This window comes from Chelonoidis abingdonii, chromosome 15 (genome assembly GCF_003597395.2).
Source record: "Chelonoidis abingdonii isolate Lonesome George chromosome 15, CheloAbing_2.0, whole genome shotgun sequence".
NCBI lineage: Eukaryota > Metazoa > Chordata > Testudines > Testudinidae > Chelonoidis > Chelonoidis abingdonii.
In genome coordinates this window covers 48,985,728-49,007,040 of record NC_133783.1, presented here as the reverse complement: position 1 = coordinate 49,007,040, position 21,313 = coordinate 48,985,728, and the positions used below count along the sequence as shown (strand labels likewise).

The 21,313-nt window shown below is 38.2% G+C and overlaps 1 protein-coding gene across 3 annotated transcripts in view; it reads left to right on the top strand.

Annotated features, from left to right (window-relative positions):
* Nucleotides 1-21,313, top strand: part of SEC23IP (SEC23 interacting protein) — a 61,299-nt gene that overhangs the window by 7,844 nt on the left and 32,142 nt on the right. For all 3 annotated transcript variants that reach the window (XR_012657038.1, XM_032775598.2, XM_075072506.1), the window contains exons 2-12: nt 3,169-3,707; nt 5,058-5,280; nt 9,134-9,327; nt 10,099-10,188; nt 11,474-11,594; nt 12,490-12,579; nt 13,466-13,607; nt 14,573-14,781; nt 15,510-15,628; nt 16,396-16,563; nt 16,957-17,052. Coding sequence is in view for 2 of the 3 variants with exons in the window: in XM_032775598.2 (XP_032631489.2) it covers nt 3,169-3,707; nt 5,058-5,280; nt 9,134-9,327; nt 10,099-10,188; nt 11,474-11,594; nt 12,490-12,579; nt 13,466-13,607; nt 14,573-14,781; nt 15,510-15,628; nt 16,396-16,563; nt 16,957-17,052 (1,991 nt within the window). In the remaining variant the exon portion in view is untranslated. The remainder of the gene's footprint in view (nt 1-3,168; nt 3,708-5,057; nt 5,281-9,133; nt 9,328-10,098; nt 10,189-11,473; nt 11,595-12,489; nt 12,580-13,465; nt 13,608-14,572; nt 14,782-15,509; nt 15,629-16,395; nt 16,564-16,956; nt 17,053-21,313) is intronic.

Here is a 21,313-nt window from a genome sequence, read left to right as displayed (position 1 = left end):
GGGGGCTCCTGTACTCCCTTGTAACATAGCACTCATTTCTGCATCAGTCTTGCATAGAAGGTTTAAACAGAACTGGGGCCCTCATTGCACTGCACTGGTGGAGTGGAGAGACTACAGACATGCATTCTGTCTCTGTGTTTGGGTGTGGTAGCAAGGAGACTTTGCTTCCCATCTTCTCAAACTCCCACATAAAACCAGATGGCTTAGGCATTATGCAAATGCAGTCATGCGCTGAATGACTTTTACTCAGGAGCGGCGCCAGGGTTTTTGGCGCCCTAGGTGCAGGGCCGGCCCTCTCATCCCGCGGCTCCGGTGGACCTGCCGCAGGCATGCCTGCGGACGGTCTGCTGGTCCCGCGGCTCCGGTGGACCTGCCGCAGGCGTGCCTGTGGATGCTCCACCAGAGCCGCGGGACCAGCGGACCCTCAGCAGGCACACCTGCGAGAGGTCCACCGGAGCAGTCTGCCGCCCTTCCAAATCCTGGCGCCCTAGGCAACCACCTAGGTCGCCTAAATGGAAGCGCCGGCGCTGCTTTTACTGGTGAGTTTTGTACACACTAATTTGTTAGGTGGGAGCCCTTCAGGATTTGTATTTAAGGCAGGGACAGAATGAATTTCTGTCATGGCCTGTTCTAAGGGAATGTCCCTAAATGCTACCTTTGGAGTTGATCTTGAAACCCTACCAATGAGGGAAAAAAGTGGCCTTTGGTTGAAGGTCAATGCCATACAGTGAAGGAAAAGGGAACTAAATTAATTATTCTGTTTGCAGCAAGCAGGGAGATAAGGAAGCTAGAGGCACGATTTCACAGTCATACTTTATTCTCTAACTGGCTATTGTGAGGTTCCTTGTTCTTTCCTCAGAATTAACTGGCATTGGTCACTGTCAAAGATAAGATACTTGAATAGGTGGACCAACTGCCCTGATCTGGTATGGTGGTTACTGTGGTCTTTCACTGTAGGTTCTTTATATACTTACTTGTCTTATAAGTTTTACCTATCTGAGGCATGCTCACATATATCTCCTGCTTATGTGATGATTCTCAGCCTTCCAGTTGAGACATACCCTATTTAGAGTTGATGTTGGTTAAGATAGGGCAAGTCATTGGTGGATCATTCCTGAAAAAACAACAACCTGGCTTTGGACCACAGAAATAGAGTGGAGCTTGGGTACTTTACACGAAGCAGAGTGCATGGGGGCCCTGTTCCCGATGAGAGTTGATCAGCTGGAAAATGGGAAAAATCTAAAGATCAGATGGAGTATTCGCATGATCATTCTTCTGATTTTAAAGCCTATCAAGCCAAGTTCAGGCAGAGGGGCTTCTTCAAAACTGCCAGCCTAGTGTACAGGAAACCAGACTGCAAAAATGTCCCTTGTTTTGCTCCTTTTTACCTCCTCTCTTCTTGTTCCTTATTTTGTTCACCCCTCTGCTAAGGCTAACAAATATTCAACTGAATGTTTGTGTCTCTTCTTTCTCCCACAGCTCTCTCCAACAAATATACCCTGCAGAGTGGTGTCCAGCTTCATCTCTTAGTATTGTTGTACTGTTACTTAAAAGACTTTTGATATTTAAAAATCTAACGTTTCTCTCACCTTCCTTAGCTATTGCATAGCTTAGTCCAAGGGTGAGTAGTACATTGCCATATCTCAGTGGCAAAGGGCATATCTGATGCATGGACCTTCTTTTTTAAAATAATATTTTTCTGAGGAAACTCGGAAAAGGAAAGGTCTGGATTTTTATTGGAATAGGGAGTTTTTAGTTGCAGACTGTGATGTCCAAAATCCAAAGTATAAGATACCAACTTATATAATTTGTGTTAAAGAAATCAAGGAAAGTGTGCAAACAACTGAGGAGCTACCATCAAAGGGGTTGCTCCCTACAGCCAATGAAGTAAAGGGTGTTTTGTTTTGTTTTTTAAAATGTGTGTAGCATTCAGAAGAGAACCACACACTATGCAATTGCTTTGGTGGGTTTAGCAGCCTTGCCTTTTTCCAAAAAATCAGTCAGAGGCAAGCAAAGTCTGCAGCAGAGTAATGAAGAATGGTGGGAGTAATCTTCTGGTCTGTAGTGCTACTTGAAAGAAAGTTGGGGAAACTGGGAAGACTGAGTTCATCACCCCCCAGATTAGGCTATGACTACAGTAGTGTTACAGTTCTTTTTGTAATGAGGCTCTGGCATGTTCATTATGGCTAAATTGTATCTGTGCCATAATGTTTCACAAGACTACCCTACATTGACCTTTTTCCATGTCCGCAGCTACTTGACTACCTAATCAAGTTTGCATCCATGCTTATGGGAAAGTATGGACTTGTGCTATGTGCACAGAGGCCAAGCAACACCATCAACATTATGTTGAAAGCTGGGAGGATGGAGGACTAGCCAGTCAGTTATACAAGCTCTGTTAAGCATCTTGTCTAATGTAATAAAATAAATGTTATGACCTGGCTGCAGGAAAACAATTGGACATTGGTAGGGGCGTCATGCAATTAGCAGCAACTTCCATTAATGGAGTGTAAACTATGTTGTGGTGTGGACACTAAACATATTTAGAGTCAACCATGTCACTAATTATTTAGAAACTCATCTCAAAGTTAGGGAAGGGGGAGCTTTTGCCAAGCTGCTCCAAAATGTTCATGTACTTTGGAACCTGCTTCCCCCTGGAATACAATAAAGTCAGAGTAAGTCATCCTTCCATGCACATCTGTTTATACTAGCCTGTTCTTAGGCGGTGGAATGAGTTCAAATGGTCCTCTTTTTGCAGGTGAAGGAAAATAAAAGGGAGTGAAGTTTTTATAATGTCATTTTTTTACTACTTGATTACATTTTTTTGTATTGTGCAAGTACACCTGGGTTGGTATGATAAGCACGTTGTAAATAAGAGGAATTCAGATCTAAGGCTAACAAGCTAGGATTTTTAATTAACTCAGATTGCTTTGTCTGTGTGTTTCTAAAATGGACTATAAAATTAATCAAATGTTATTGGAGATTTACTACCTTCTTCTGCATGGCATGTTTAACCTTCATGAATGTGCCTAAATTCTGCCAAAGGACTTAAGATAAGCAAAATATTGGAAATAGTTTATACTGTTATGGAGCAGTTTCTGACTATAGAGCAAATGATAAAATTCCTTAGAATAGCTCCATTAACCATTGCTGTATGTTTCATTGCAGATGATTCCACAGATGTTGGAGAAGAAGACAGCTTCTTGGGTCAGACTTCTGCTACTCCTAATCCACCACAGACTTTTAGCTATTTCTCCCAGGTACCTACTAGCAATGATCCATTTGGAAGCATAGGGCAGCCACCCTTAACAACAGTGACACCACCTGTTGGACCATCAGCCTTCTCCAAGGCTCTAACTTCTCTCCCACTCTTGCCTGGATCACAGGAGGGGCAGAATGCTTTTTCAACAAGTGTTCCGAAGCCACAGTCATCTTTTAGTGCACCACCTACTTCCCTGGTGGGAATCAGGGCTTATCAGACTCCTCCAGAGAGTTGTCCCCCACTTGCAAACTTTTCTACTCCACCTCATGGAACATCGCAGCAAGGATATAACCCATATCGCCATACCACCTTAAGCAGTAGAGCTAATCCTTACATAACTCCACCGCAGCTGCAGCAGAGTCAGACACCAAGCCAGCTTGGTCAGACACCACCCTCTGTACCACCTATCCACATGTATCCAACCCCTCCAGGATCATTGTCACCGGTATGCGAATGATCTTTGATTTCTTGGTGTTAATATAGAATTATTTCAGATTGTTCTATTTTTCCCTAACCATAGTCTTAATTTTCTGTTTTAGTTCTGCTTCATGTTACCGTTTAACAGAATAAGAGAATCTTGAGTCCTTTTGACCTCTGATACCAAAATGTCTTCACTGATCTAGGACCAGTGCTTTGGGAAATTTTACTGATCTACTAAGTGACTTCTTCAAAGCCACATGATTTTAACAGCCAGACTATGTAACAGATAAAATTCTAAATTCCGGGGTTTCATATGGTGAAAAACATTAGTTTCTAGCTCTTGTGATTCTCAAGATAGATTTTTTTTTTTTTAAATCCTTTGGTTTTGGAGGACAAGCTGGTAGTCAGAATGATTTCAGTTTTAAAGGGCTGATGTTAGGTTAAACATATTTTACATAAATTTTCCTGCCTCTGTTGCTCAGTAGGGAAAGAGGAATAGAAAGGTAATTGTCTATTAGTATATATAACATTGCCAAGTTAATGATGCCTGAACAACCTTAACTTTTGGAATTTGAAATATTTTTACTTTTCGGGTGTTTGATTTTGCCACCTTTTCTCACATTAACCTGAGTCTGAAGTCTTTGGTCCCCTTGATGGCAATGGGAAAAACTCCTTTTTTGCAGTTTGGGCCTGATCCTGAGAGGTCATCAGAATCCACAACTCCTATGAAGTCCAAATCGAGTTTAAAGTCATAGTGCTTCTCAGAATCAGGACTTAAATTTCCTGAGTCACTGGCGTAAGGATCCACTTGTCCAGATTCATTTGCAGGATTGGGGACACAGATTGTGTTTTCTTTGAACCCAACAAGTAAAGCCACTCACTGAAGTTAGCTGTAAACACTTGCATTGGTGTATCCATGTCTAAGTGAGCAGCTAACAGAGTATAGATATGTATATAGTGCCCATAGGAAAGAAACATAAGATAAACATGCTGAGCCTGAATTTTCAAACTTCAAACATTTATTTTAAAACAACTTTTTCAAATTAAGGAAAGCACTTAGACCATAACAAGTTTGAAACTTCCGCAGTTTTAGTTGATTACTTTTTCTGAGAAAAAGGGTCATACAGTTTTTGCTATTCTTACTTATCCATCTTTTCTGAGAACAGAAAAATATCTTTAACTTGAAATGATATTGATTTTAAAAACACCATCAGGTGGAGATCCTGTATATAAAAGTTGTATGCCAAAAAGGTAATATTTTGGAAAGAATGACAAGTGAGAATAACCTCCTAAATGAAATATAAAATATACTCAAGAAACATAATTTGAGACTGAGATACTTGAATCATCTGTAATAAAACTAGTGTATTTTCAGTTTCCTCATTCACAGCCGGCACTACCACTACCATCACCATCACAACCACTGCAAGCTTCCAGACCTGCAGGTCCACTGGTGCAAGCACCGCCTGTTTTGCTACAGAACCAATATGAACCAGTTCAGCCTCACTGGTTTTACTGCAAGGAGGTGGAATACAAGCAAATATGGATGCCATTCAGCATTCTAGATTCTGTAACACTAGAAGAAGTTTATAACTCTGGTAAGCAGTGAAACTTCCTTTACATCTTATTCTTATATTGTGGCTGCAAGCCACTGAATGTGAAGATAGATGCAGGGGTTCTGCGGCTCATTTATAACAATGAAGAAGGAATGCTGTGAGAATGTTGGATGTTGGCTTATACTGAGAAAATAAACTTGAACCAATCTTTTTTTTTTTTTTTTACTAATCCAGAGATTTACTAGGTTGGATGTTTGCTACTTGGCATCATTACTATTGAGGCTTACAGGTCTCATATATAAGTAACCATCCCACAATAACAAACTTGCTGTGCTGCATTTCTCTGTGATTGTATGCATATATTTTCCTTAGCTCTGCCTTGCATCTTCATTCTTGTGGGTGGGCAAAATATCAATCTTTTTGGGTTGAAGATCAGGGTGGATTTCATTTACTGTATATACTCATTCATTAGCCCGTTCGTTTATAAGCCGACTCCCCAAGATGGATAAGTAAAAATAGGAAAAACTGTATGACCCTTTCATAAGCTGACCCTATATTTCAGGGGTTGGAAAACTTTGGCTCCCAGTGCATCAGGTTAAGCCGCCGGGTCGGGCTGTTTTGCTTACGTGGAGCATTCACAGGCATGGAGCCCCTCAGCTCCCTGTGGCCACAGTTTGCTGTTCCCAGCCAATGGGAGCTGGGGGAAGTGGCGAGTGGAAGTGACTGGGAACGGCGAACCGTGGCCACAGGGAGTTGAGGGACTCTATGCCTGCAGGCACTGCAGGTAAACAAAACAACCATGTATTGGATATTCAACTCAATAATTCCATAAAAGTTTAAAATCATCAAATTTTGGTGTAGTCCCATTTATAAGCCTACCACTTCTCTTTGATGTGTCACCTTTTTACCAAAAATATTCGGCTTATGAACAATATATACGGTAAATCATGATTTAAATCACTAGTCAGGAAGACTCGATTTAATCATGGATTTCTACATAAAAGTGCATTCTTGTTGGTTGTTATAACCTTAATACATATTCTTCATAACTCAGAGATAGATGTACACACTATACATTTTTTAAGTGATTTATTTTGAAAACTTCTCAGATTACTTTTACAGCTATATCAGAACATGAATGATTGTTTGGTTATTTTATTTACCAAAGGTAATTGAAGCAGATATTTATGAAGTCATTGGGAGTTGAACAATCTCCAATTCAACAGGTTAATCATTAACATTTGGAGGATTTTCTTGCCATGCTGTATTAGGAGGAGAACATCACCAGACAGACATTTTAAATTGTTTTATTTAACTAAAACAACAACATCCGACGAAGTGGGTATTGACCCACGAAAGCTCATGCTCGAAAACGTCTGTTAGTCTATAAGGTGTCACAGGATTCTTTGCTGCTTTTACAGATCCAGACTAACACAACTGCTCCTCTGATACTTAAAACAACAACGTTATGTATTTTGGATTTTTTCTTAAACAGCAAACACATAATATTTTAACAAAACAAGCATATGAATTTTTGAATTTAGTTAAACATTCAGGTTTTTTAAAATTAGGTTTGTTTTTGTTAACTATTTTAGTTAAAACAATTTTAAATGAAATATTTAAAAAACCCACAAAAATTAAATAGACTGTCAGCCAGGTGAACATGAGAAACTTAAAATATTGGCTTCTGCAGCTAACTCAGTCATCTTCACCTTCATTTTCCTGTTTGTTCATAATCTGGAAGAGAAAAAACAAGCTTTCCTGCTTTTTCAGGTCCCAAACGATTTCTCAATTTGGAATGAATTAGTCCAAAGGAAGAAAATATTCTTTCTACATTGGAAGAAGAAGCTACTGCTGTTAAAAGTGAGATTATCACTTTAACAGTCTCTGAACCCAAGTGCTTAAGTGACTTCCATCAGTTCATCGGTGTGACTTTCTTTAAAACATCATCAATAAACATATAGTTCTTGAATGGTTCTTATTCCCAAACTGGGTCTCTTTTACGGCTTGCTGCCAGTATAGGTTTTCTCTTCTAGTGAGAGAATGGTATGGTAGATCTCAAATCAATGAACGCTACACTCAGAAAGACCTCAAGCCTTCTGGAATATGCTGTCAAACAGTTTCACTTTTGTTTCTACTGCCTGTTCCTCCCTTCTCACATTTATCTCCAGACTTCTTGTCCAGATCTATTCCATCCCCAACAATCTTTTCATTGAACTTTTTGAAACTTTGCACTTTGAGAGAGGTGAGGGATTGACTCTGTGTACTCAAATTTGCAGATTTGTTATTTCTCACATCTATGTATTATTTATTTATTTTAAAAGCATTTTTGCTGTTAACGAGTATGTTATCTTTGGAGACACAAATCCACAGTTTGAGAACTGCAAAACTAAGCATCTCTGATGGTATCCTCTAGACTGAGCACTGAGTCCAATTGTGTAGATAGAAAGATTAATCTAAATAATCTGTACAGATGCACCTGGAATCCCATAAGATTGGAACATATTTACAAAATTTTTCTTAAACATTACATTAATATATCATCTTATACTACAAAATTAGAATTTATAATCCCTATTCCATGATGAGATATCTTTGAGCTATAATGTATTTTAATTAAAACTGTCTTTAGATAGGTTTTTTCCTCAAAAAGCATTTTATCAAAAAAATCTGATTTAAGTAAAAAATTGATTTTTTTTTTTTAAATAATTGATTTTTATCTACCCTATTGAAGATGGTAGAGCAGAGTGGTCTTTCAGAAAAGAGATGGTTGGTCTAACGATTAACCCTATCCATCTTGACAACCATGTCTCTAATTTATTTTTGAGATATAAACTTGACCGATTTCTTAAGAAGTTATTTTCAAGGATCTGATAGAAACAAATTTATAATGAGAAATATGGCAAAACATTCCACTCCCACTAAAGACCTTTGTATTAGAAAGTAGCAATGCTAGAAGAGTGTGATTTCAAATGGATTTACCTATCTTGATATATTAGCCTTTACAGGCTGATGGCCCAACTTTATAGGATAGTTATTGATGGAAAAAATGGAAGTTATTAGCTGATTCTAGATATCTGTGGGTGAAGATTAAGGTGGAATGGGGTGGTGGTTTTGCAAAATACCATTGAGTCGAATAGGATCTGCTGCACATAACTAAGCAGTGTGAATAAACTTTCAGGGCTCAATTTGTTGCACACTTACAGTAAGAAAGATAATTGAATCTGAGAGGTGGATACAGAATTAGTATTCTTGTACGCTGTATAACATGTAGAGAATTTCTAGCAACTACATGACTGTTGATTGAGGAACTTGCCTGTTCACTGTTGTTCTAATGTCTTCTAAGTTTTCATATTATTTCTCCTGTTTTCTCCTTCCTTTTGTTGTCTGTTTTCATTTTCCTGTTCTGTCCATCCTGTGGTGCTGTGCTTTTCCACAGACTCCACTCACTTCAGTGTACTAGCTCGCATCTGAAACTGATTAGAATCCGTGTCTTTGAGACACTTTACTTCATAGATCAGGATAATAGCATATTTTACTCTGCTCTCAGCCTACTGAATTTCATAATGGAACAACTGGAGAAAGTGACACACCACAGTATGTCTAAACAGGTCTTTCCCCACTAGTATTTCATTAATGTCCTTTGTTCAACAGAAAAAATAAGTACCTCCAAGCTGTCACTCCTGAAAATGTTTTCACTCCTTTATCTAAAAGTGTGGAGAAGTACATAAATTATAATGAAAGAGATAAAGGCAGGGATTTTGAACAGAGTTCAGAACAGCATAGGTTATTGTTTTAATTGGTTAATGTCAGTCAGGATGCTAATCTCTTTCACAGCGTTAAAAGAGGAAAGCACACATTACTATTGTGACAAAACATGGATTTTGTATTCTAGTCCAACCTGATCCTGAGAGCGTGGTTTTGAGCACTGATGGGGGGCGCTATGATGTTTACCTGTATGACAGACTAAGAAAAGCTGTATATTGGGAAGAAGAGCCATCTGAAGTCAGACGATGTACATGGTTTTATAAGGGAGACAAAGATAGCAGGTTTATTCCTTATACTGAGGATTTCAGTGAGAAGCTAGAGGTCAGTATTACTTTTAAGTAAACATAACTAAGAACTTATCCTAACAATTCTGAGCTATTAGCTCTCTTCTAGGAAAGCTTTTACGTTCCTGGTTGAAATTATATTACAGAAAGAGGCTAAATTAGTGTTTTCTAATGCACAAAGTGGGGCTTTCTAAGATACTTTAAGACTCACTTTTATTCCCTTGTGCTTTTGGCCTAAAATATATTTATGCAGTTGCCAGATTATAACTTGAGTCACATTATAGTGCTGTATATCCCTATCATTCTCCCTACGGTAAATAAAATTATGCGAGTAGTGTCCTAGCATATTCTAAATGCTTGTCAACCTGGTGCATTGGGGCAGTGTTTCTGAACCTTTTTGATACCAGGGACTAGCTTTCTGCTTTCCTAAACTGTGTCAGGGAGATTTCGGGAATGGGCACCAGTCCACAGACCAGTAATTGAAAAATACTGCATTAGTACACACCAACTGGATTGTAAATTCTGGTGGTGCACCAGCATATCATGCACTAAAAGTTTCCTAGTGCACATTGACATAGTGCTGTTCGAAACAGGATTACATCACCATGCACTAGGGAACTTTTAGTGCGTGCCAGCGGGGTTCACACACCCAGGTCATATGTGACACACTGGTGCACATGAGAATATACACCTCAGCTGGAGTGCCCTAGTGCATCATGTAGGCAAGCCCTAACTTTTGAATTGGCATGTTACATGTAGTTAGTCTAAACAAACATACTGGTTTTACCTAACTTGTCTATTGTTGCAGGCAGAATATAAAAAAGCTGTAACTATGAATCAGTGGCACCGACGACTTGAATTTCCAAATGGGGAAACAATTGTTATGCATAATCCTAAGGTAATACTAACTATCTGGTTTTTAGGTCTGTGCAGTGTAGCATGGAGTTGAGTGCTTTTATGTACAGCTAAAGCATAAGTTGAATGCAAATTTAGCATGTGGAGTTTTAAAACTGAACTTATCCATTGCTTTGGGTGTGTGTACATTAAAAATAATGTTTATAAACTCTCCTTACCTCAACAAACTATCAGAAATAATAAAAATCATCCTCCCTTCTAAAACCTGAGAGATTTTGCAATGTAACCACAATGTCAATACACTTGGGTGTTCTTAGGCCACTGGGGAGGTGGGACAACTTTTAAAGTCAAAGGCCTTTTGTTGTGAATACCTGCCAGCAGCTCCCTAGTGGTTAAATGAGGGATTGTCAGCTCAGGCTATTACGGTATCATGTGAGGAGATATTCAATAGATTTTAAGGCCAAAAGGGACCACTGTCATCATGTACTTTGAACTCCTGCATAACACAGGCTAGAAGAAGAGCTCTGTGTGAACTTGAAAGCTTGTATCTCTCACCAGCAGAAGTAGGTCCAATAAAAGATATTATCTCCCCCACCGTGCTTTTTAGTATCCTGGGACAAACACAGCTACAACACTGCATATAACAGAAGCTATGACGTTTCAGCTAGTAAATCCTTCAGTTAGGCAGCACTCAAGCCATTATGGGCTGTTTAGTTTAAAACCTGTACCTTAAATTGCACCAAACCAATGTAGATTGTGGAATGTACCATGCTTCTAGCTGAAAATTCAGGTAAGTAGGCAGATAGCTGAATTCTGTGCTAGCTGAGGTTTCTGAATTGACTTAAGATATTGCTCCATGTGAAAAAGTATATATAATGTTGTCACTTTGAGACTGATTTATTGTCAGGTCTGTCTCCTGACAGAAAAATATCTAACCTGCTAACCACGTGTGGACATGATGAAGTATGAAAGGTACTCTTGGGCATTGCAAACCTGAACCAATCAGCAGGCCAACTTCCCCCAGTTATGGAAGACAACCTGGCAAAGGTTATTTTGTCAGTTACTTCCCCCAAACCAACAAGAATTACTTAAGTCTTGTTTTAGTTTAGTTTTAGTCGGCTAGCCACTCATCCAATAAAGCATAGGAATAATAGTAGCCAAGAGCAGAAAATCTATTGGAGTCAGTCACAGGAGATACATTTAGTGAATGAGAAGAAGTATATTAAAACATACAGTACCTTCATACATTCCAAGGCCAGAATTTTCAGATAAACAGACTAGAAAATGAGTTTTCCTTGTTTAAAGTTAGACAATATATTTCTTTTCAGGTTATAGTTCAGTTCCAACCTTCTGCAGTACCAGATGAATGGGGGACCACACAAGATGGTCAGACAAGACCGAGGGTGGTAAAGCGTGGCATTGATGATGATCATGATGAAATTCCTGATGGTACGTGACAGGGCACGTGTGGACTGCAGTGTGAGAGTCCTCCAGTGTCCCTCTTTTTTTTTTGCCTGTGGTTTATAAATCAGATTGATCAAAGCTTTGCAAAACAATTGCTCTCTGCCCTAATATATTCGTCAGGCAGACAGTGTTTCCAGGAGAGTGCCATTCTTACAACCAAGAGGCAAGCAAGTGTTATCAGTGCAACCATCATTGCATATTATTGGAGAACATTGTTTGCTTTTGTAAGGGTCAGTCAGTTGCTCCTTGCCTACAAATAAATCTTCCATTTTCACAGTTAAATCGGCTTCCTAAATCTGCCTCTGGGATTTTTAGGCTACTACGTCCCATAATTCTGAAAAGTTTTTTGAAAATTAACAGTACTTAGTTTTCTGCTAATAGATGTAGACAGTGTGAGAGTATAATCTTACTGGTAGTGTTGTGCTAATTGTATAAATCTTAGACTGCTTTGTCTGAAACTATGGCTTTTTCTTCCCATTTGAACAAAAGACCCAACATGGTCATCAGTTTGAGGTGCTTGAATTGCTTTCAAGTGTTCATTTCTTTGAACTTGCACTGTACTTCCATAGATGAGCAGGCTCTGAGGCATGCATAGTTATATATATATTTGTGTAATTCCACACTTTCTTGCATGTGGAATGACACTGGCATTGCAGTAAATAATATAGACAGGAAAAGTTAAGTAAAATTGGAGTGGTGGCAAGAAATGGATTTTCTTAATTATAAAAGAAAATTTGTAGGTGAAATTGAATCCTGGGCCACATTATTACTGTCTTGTCCTAAACCCCTAAATACTTGTTTATATAAAACTACATGACTAAACTGCCTCACTGTGAGCGTAATCAGATACTAATACTATTTGTTCTTTTGCTTTTTATAGGGGAGATGTCTCAAATAGACCATCTAGTGTTCATGGTTCATGGCATAGGTCCTGTGTGTGATTTGCGATTTAGAAGCATTGTTGAATGTGGTAAGTCTTTAATCATAGATTTATTCTTAAGTATTTAAATTTGGGTTATAGTTCTCTTCATTAATTGAATTCTTTAATGTGGTGTAGACAGTTTTTATGTTGCTTTTGAAATGTTATTTGAACAATGTGTTAATTTTAAGAACTGCAAATATTCCTTATTTTGAGAAAGAAGCCAAAAAATGGAAAATAGTATTGGTTTTTCCTCAAAACGGTCATTGATCATTTTAGCTATTGGTATGAGTCCCTCAACACTAAACTCATGTTTTTATAAGTTCCTGTATAACTATTGAAACAACTTAAACATTTAGGGTAAGACTTTTGCCTAATAAATTTATATGCCATATTTATTCTAATCAAAACAAAAAACACCCCACAAAAATATATTTGATCATGGAACTAAATATGGTTTTACTTGTGGATACACCAAATACAACTTTGAACTAAATATTTAACTATTTCCTGACAGTTTTCTTATACAACATTTCACAAAAACTGTTTATGTAGGTAACTTCTTTAAGAAAGCAGCAAAGAATCCTGTGGCACCTTATAGACTAACAGATGTTTTGGAGCATGAGCTTTTGTGGGTGAATACCCACTTCGTCAGATGCATGTCATACCTGACAAAGTGGGTATTCACCCACGAAAACTCATGCTCCAAAAGGTCTGTTAGTTTATAAGGTGCCACAGGATTCTTTGCTGCTTTTACAGATCCAGACTAACATGACTACCCCTCTGATTCTTTAAGAAAAATGATTAAATGGGGAAAGAGCACTTTAAAAATGTTCAGTATGGTTGAGAAACATATTTGAAATCATGTGTTAGGCCTTTGTTTGATTAACATTAATATCTGATTCCCATTACTTTCCTCCCACCATCACCTCCCAAGTTGATGATTTTAGGACCGTGTCTCTGAAATTGTTGCAGACTCATTTTAAGAAGTCTTTAGAGGAACTTAAAGTGAGCAGAGTTGAATTCCTACCGGTTCACTGGCATAGCTCTCTTCATGGAGATGCGACAGGTGTAGACAGGTCTGTATACAGTACGGTACCACTATGCACAGCGTCTCTCATACAAATTGCGTAATATAGTACTTAATAGAGTTAAGGAAAATGAATGAGAAATTACTACATATCATAAAGGCAGGGTAGATAAACATGGTCTGATAGCAGTAGAATGATTCTTCTGTAATGTTTTAGTTGAGAAGTTTCTAAACAGTGGGTGATTAGAACAAGCTGGATGATCACATAGTGCTGACTTCCCTTATTTCCAGCTGCTGGACTTGATTAAGAGATAATACATTAAATATTTTCCTGATGTTTCTTTTCCACATAAGCAATTGTGTTAGTTGTTGTTAGAGATGTTACGTGATCACGAATAGGAGGGAAGATAATGAATAACTTATCTTTCACTCATCATTTCTACAGCTGAGTGCAGTAAAAAGGGTTAATATGTATTGTCTTTTCAAATATTAACCTCTCCTCATGTCACTGCTTGTCCTTCATTTGTAGCCTCCCTATTTGTAGTCCCATTCTTATTGTCTCTTCCCTTCCTGTTTGCTGTATTCTCTCTTTCCTTTCTGGTGCAGGCTGTCAGGAGGCTGTACTTCATTTCACCTCCTATTTTTATACACAGTCGTTTCTCGCCATCCCCAACCCTTGGCAACAGGGCAAAACTGTAATGAATAATATCACAGGTTTTCCCTTAAACCTAGACATGGCATAAAAGGTTGAGAGCCATATAAATTCCTTAACATAGAAATAAATACACTAACAATTTAAAGAGAAGGTATTGGCACTAATGTATGGGTTTGAGATGAGACCAGAAAGTTTTATTTTGGTTTGAGCAGTGTGGAGAACTTGACTGCGATGATTAGGGTACTCTGAATTAATTGCCAGATGGTTAAACCGTCAAAACTACGGAAAAATGGAATTGCAAAGCTCTTATAAAGACTTTTAAAATAATCATTCTACATCTAAAATTTTTGCACCACCAGGAATATTAAAAAAATCACTTTGCCAAGCATTGGACGTCTGCGCCACTTCACCAATGAGACCTTGCTTGATATACTGTTCTACAACAGCCCAACCTACTGTCAGACCATTGTGGATAAAGTAGGCCTGGAAATGAACCGCCTACATGCACTTTTCATGAGTCGCAACCCAGACTTTAAAGGAGGAGTCTCTGTTGCTGGGCACAGTTTAGGTAATCTAATATATCTGTTTACTTTCTGGGACAAAATAGCATTGCTAGATAGAGAAAAATGCAAACTACGTTTAAACATGGGGAAAGCTGGCCTGATAGACCATAATGGTTTTCTGGAGTGTTGTTGGCTACTCATGCAAAATGTCAATAAAGTCAGGTTATAATAGTCAATTTTTAAGAGGCATTATGATCTAAGGGTTAGAGCATAGAGATGAGAGTCAAAAGACTTGGAGTCTAGTCTAGTCTTAAAAAAGCAATTTGACATGCGACAATGGGTTAGTCATTTATCTTCCATGTCTGCTTTCCCCAGTTGTAAAATGGGGATAATACTATCCTACTATGCGTTCCTTATGGGTATTATGAAGCTATGAATTCCTGGCTATGTTGTCTGGGCTCAGTTTCTCCAGTCCTGCCTCTAAGAAGAGTCCTTAACCTGAGGTAATGAGTAAAGGCGATGTTGGCTATTGTAATTGCTGATCAAGTGAACCAGCTTTAAGCAATTCCTATATGCTAGGAATTCTCACATAAGTGTTCGTGGCTGAAGGGTGAAAACATTATCTAAGTTGTATCTGAGCATTGTTTCTTTTTGTTTTTTAATTTTTCTGTAAAATTATGTAAGTGAACTTTCTTGCGCCCTACCTCTAGCCACTGCCATCCTCAAGAAGTCCTATTTAACATTTTGAATCAAGAAAACTGGAATATTTACTCAAAACAATTTATATCTCCAGGTGCCTTAATTTTATTTGACATATTGTCCAACCAGAAAGACTTGACTTCATCAGGAAACTCTGGACCTCCCACTGCTGCTAATGGGCTTGTGAATGATACAGTTGTTCGTGACAAGCAGGTATTACTTGCATACCTGAATTTTGAGGTGAATTCACTCTGATGGTTTTTTGGAGATGTTTCTCAAGCTGTCAGAAGGTTTATCAGTTTAACACAGTACCTGATGTGATAGTAAATTTTAATTGACTAATGGAAAAATGCAATCTAAGAATAGTCAGTCTATGTGTGTCTGTAGTCTCTATATTTGAGGTTTCTTGTACCTTATAAACTTAAAGGTCTGTAGAGGTTCTGTCTAGTGGATTTAAACATTGGGCTGGGACCCAGAAACTTTTAAGTTCTAAACATTGGCTCTGTTTCAGATTCTATGGCATTGAGCAAGTAGGGAAAGTGAGGTAAAGCTGTCTGCAAAAGAGAAGTAAAATAGTGGCTTGAAGAACTTTGTGAGTAAATATGGATATACATGAGGAGGAGTCCGTTTACTTTAGTTCTCAGGTCTCAGATTGAGAGTGAGGGCAGATAGATTTTTTTTTTTTTTTTTAAAACCTTAAGGGCATTTGATGTGTAAACCATGAAGATTCAAAACTCCATTGTCACTTTTAGTCTCCTTTTAAATATTTTCATTTAGGGTCAGTCCATTCTTATTGGTTGAAAATTTGATGTTGATATTTGATATTTGTTTTCTTTAAAGCCCTGAGGCTACGGTAATTAACAATGCTCAGATGTTACTGATATTTTAAAAATACGGTTTAGCATATATTTGTTCACTGAAGCTTGCTGTTAATGCCTCACTCTGTCAATCTCATTGTGCTGCTTTAATCTTCTCTCAAGGTGACAGAGAATACCAACTCCTTGACGCCCATGATTACTCCTGGTGAGGAGCCCTGTGATCCTGATGTAGAGGATGAAGTTCCAACCTTACAAAAGGCTCTGGAAATGCTCAGTGTCTCAGATTATATCAACACATTTGAAAAGGAGAGAATTGACATGGAATCCCTGGTACATTTAACAGTTTAAGTTGACATCGGGAGCCAGACAATCTTTTTTGCTTTAGAGCTTAGTCTAAAGAGCTTTTTTAAAAATTGAAACTTTAATTGTATGTCTTGTATACTTAAGATTAAATATTATATGAATCCATAACACTTTTAGTAGGTTGGTCTCCTGTTATATATGTTTGTTGTTGTCCTACACTCTCTTTGATTTTTATTTAATTCTATGTAAATCTTAATCTGCACTATTTGAGTTTACTTCACTAATTTTTAAGACATATTTTCTGTAAGTCACTAAGAAGTAAGAAGTGTGGGTGCACACTCTCTCTCTCCTGCTCTCTCTCTCCTGTGTGTGTGTGTGTGTATATATATATATATATATATAATTTTTTTTTTTTCCCAGCTGATGTGTACAGTTGATGACCTGAAGGAAATGGGTATACCTCTTGGACCAAGAAAGAAAATTGCCAACTTTGTAAAAGACAGAGCAGCCAAACAGGTAAATGTGCATGGTTTTATAATGCATTTATATTGGCATTAACATTAACATTATTTGTTTTTCTACTATTATGTACCATTCTCTACTGTTATATAATGGCCCAAATGATTTCAATACTTCTCTGTATAACGTGCATAAAATTACCACATCAGCGGTTCTCAGAAGCTTTCTGCACATAGAAGGATTATGCAGCATGTCACTAAAAACAGCCTTCTGGTTCAACTATTAAATACCTAAAAGCTGTGTGAAGGACATTGTGGGCAATATTAATGAACCTTTCGCTGCAATACTGCATAGTATAAAACCAGTCTCTGCTTTAAAACTGCTTAACTCAGTAGGTATGGCCAATTTTTTTTAAATCCATACTTCACACAGGTATAGTAACTTTCTTTCCAAAGGTACTATGCTCGGCAAAGTTAGAGCCAAAGAGTATTTTTTAGGGCTGTCGATTAATCACAATTAACTCACATGATTAACTGAAAAAAAAAATTGTGATTTTAAAAAATTGTTGCAATTAATCGCAGTTTTAATCACACTGTTAAACAATAGAATACCCATTGAAATTTATTGAATATTTTTGGGTGTTTTTCTACATTTTCAAATATATTGATTTCAATTACAGCACAGAATACAAAGAGTACAGTGCTCACTTGGTATTATTATTTTTTATTACAGATATTTGCACTGTTAAATGAAACAAAAGAAATAGTATTTTTCAGTTCACCTCATAAGTACTGTGGTGCAATCTCTTTATCATGAAAGTGTAATTTACAAATGTAGATTTTTCTTTGTTACATAACTGCATTTAAAAACAAAACAATGTAAAACGTTAGAGCCTACAAGTCCACTCAGTCCTACTTCTTGTTCAGCGAATTGCTAAGAAGACAAGTTTGTTTACATTTATGGGTGATGATGTTACAGTGTCACCTGAAAGAAAGAACAGCTATTCTTATGGCCCTTTTGTAGCCAGCATTGCAAGGTACTTACATGCCAGAAATGCTAAACATTCATATGCCCTTTCATGCTTCGGCCACCATTCCTGAACATGTTTCCATGCTGATGATGCCAGTTTAAAAAAAAAAAAAAAATCGTGGAACCTACTAGTCCACCAGTTCTTCTACTTCTTGTTCAGCCAGTTGCTCAGACAAACGAGTTTGTGTTACACTTGCAGATAATGCTTCCCATGTTCTTGTTTATGTCACCTGAAAATGAGAACAACGTTCACATGCCACTGGAGCTGGCACTGAAGAATATTTATGTGCAGAATGTGCTAAAGATTCAAACCACATTCTAGAGGACGTGTCCATGCCGATGATGGTTTTGCTTGATAACAACACAAAACAATGCATACCGGTGCAGTTCATTTTCATCATGTGAGTCAGATGTCACCAGCAGAAGGCTGATTTCCTTTCTTGGGGTGGTTCTGTAGCTTCCACATTGAAGTTGCTCTTTTAAGACATCTGAAAGCATGCTCCACACCTTGTGCCTCTCAGATTTTGGAGGCACTTCCACCGTCAGAAACCTTGGGTTGAGTGCTCTAGCTATCTTTAGAAATCTCACATTGGTACCTGTCTTTCCATTTTGTCAAATCTGTAGTCAAAAGTGTTCTTTAAAACGAACAACATGTGCTGGGTCATCATCCAAGATTGTTATAACATAAATATATGGCAGAATGCAGGTAAAACAGTGCAGAACACACACACTTCTCCTCCAGGAGTCTGTCAAATTAATTCTACTTTTTTTTTTTTTTTTTTAAACTGGCATCATCAGCATGGAAACATGTTCAGGAATGGTGCCGAAGCATGAAAGGGCATATGAATGTTTTAGCATTTCTGGCATGTAAGTACCTTGCAATGCTGGACAAAGGGCCATAAGAATAGCTGTTCTTTCTTCAGGTGACACTGTAACATCATCACCCAATAAATGTAACAAATCTTGCTTCTTAGCAATTCGCTGAAAAGAAGTTAAGGACTGAGTGATTGTAGGCTCTAACGTTTTACATTGTTTTTTGTTTTAATGCAGTTATGTAACAAGAAAAATCTACATTTGTAAATTACACTTTCATGATAAGAGATTGACCACTCAGTACTTATGAGGTGAACGGTAAAATACTATTTCTTCTTGTTTCATTTAACAGTGCATATCTGTAATAAAAAATAATAATACAAAGTGACACTTCGTCCTTTGTATTCTGTTGCTGTAATTGAAATCACAATATATTGAAAATGTAGAAACACACCCAAAAATATTCAATAAGATTTCAATGGGTATTCTATGGTTTACATGTGATTAAACTGCGATTAATTGCAACATTTTTTTTAAAATCACAATTTTTTTTTTTCAGTTAATCATGTGAGTTAATTGTGATTTAATCGAACAGCCTAAAAAATAACTCTTTGGCTCTAACTTTGCGAGCAATATTACCTTTGAAAGAAAAGTTACGATACTTGTGAAGTATGGTTAAAAAAATTCCATACCTACTGGTTAAGCAGTTTTAAAGCAGGCCTGGTTTTTAACTAGTGCAGCGCTGCTCATAATGTCATCCGACCAGATCTCTGGCTTGCAGCATGATTGGAGCGAACTTAGAGCTGCGGCTGTTGTGCTCAGTGGAGAGATTAAGTATTCGACGCCGACAACTTAATGATGACGTTGCGAAGGTACGACGCTTTTAGGTATTTATCTAGGGGGCTCAGTTGAACCAGAAGGCTGTTTTTAAGTGAATGGCATGCATAAGTCTGTCTGTGTGTGCCCAGAAATCTGACTTGACGCCAACCGCTGAATTGTCGGTAACTCTTTATGGCACGTATATACATGAGAAGTACGGTTGAAAAATCATTTTGGGCCATTAATATTCAACAGTACACCAGGAGAATGGTTTACATAATAGTAGTAATACACCAAATAATCGTTAATTCGGGATAACTGCCAATATCAAATGCATTATAAAAACCTACACCCGCGTTTCTGCAGCACGTTTACTGTTCCTGTTTACGGACACCCTCCGCCCTCTGTCTTATCACAAGCGTTGGCTCAATTTTCTTTTCTTGCGTCCAAGAGGATCACTCCCCATGGTGTGTCGCTCTCATGCCTCCTACCGTCTGCGATCAACCTCGGTCTGACCCCACCTCAGTAGAGTGGTAAAAAAAAAATCCTGCGCGCAACTGCACTCTTCAGCTTACACGCCCACTAGTGTATAGGTGGCTCCCACCACCCGCTGCATACATATATCCTACTATTATCCCTCCACACCACAACCATGCGCGAACGGAGACTGAGGCAGCCTGCACACCAGAGAGAGTGTTTGCGAACCCACACTTGTTATTCGGTAGTAGACCTATTATCAGAAAATATGTCGATTTAAAGACTCTCGAAGTCCCCTAAACCCCACCTAGTATGCGATGAATTCGGCATTACATAGTGAATTAAATAAGAAGCTCGAAGAGAGCTGAGGACAACAAAACCTATATAACAGGAGACCAACCCTACTAAAAGTGCTTGCTAGTGATAGCCTAAAGTGACCTGGTTATCAACCTAGCGCGACCTTCACCTCGGCCCAGTCTGTTTGTGGTCCACTTATGTTGCTATTTCATATCTCAATTTAATCTAAAGCCAATATACAAGACAATACACATTTCAGTGAGTGTTCAATTTTTTAAAAAAAAAAATGCCTCTTAGTACTAAGCTCTTAAAGCAAAAAATAAGCCTTGTCTGCCGCTTCTCCCTTCCGCTCTAGGTCACACACCCTCCACGTTCGTTTAAACTGTTACAATGTATACCCCATTGACTAGTTCCCATATCCAACTTCTACATCTCTTTCACTCACTAGGTCGTTGACATTAAATCTGGAGACACAAATGCACAAAGCCTCTAAGTTTCTATCGCGGGCAAACATAAGCCTGCCGACCATGATCGTTTAGCCTTTCTACCATTGTTCAAGGTCTTGGGTGGAACTTCATCCTCTACATCAGGGATCACAGAGGCCTTCCGCAACCAAGCGCCACAGAGTGTCCAATAGTTCATATCTCCATGTGCTAACAGCGTTGTGCCTGCTTAGGCGAAAGATTCAGAGGTTCCCTATGTATCGACAACCCAAAAAACCCAAGCTAGGAACTAACACTGAGATGGATGGTTTCTTGGGGTCTTTTCTTTTTTGATACCACCATTAATTGATGACTGCCTCGCTGCGCCATGAGAGAATATAGAGGAGAGGTTAACGGTAAAGACTCGAGAAGGCGGCTAAGCGGATTTATTTCCTTATAAT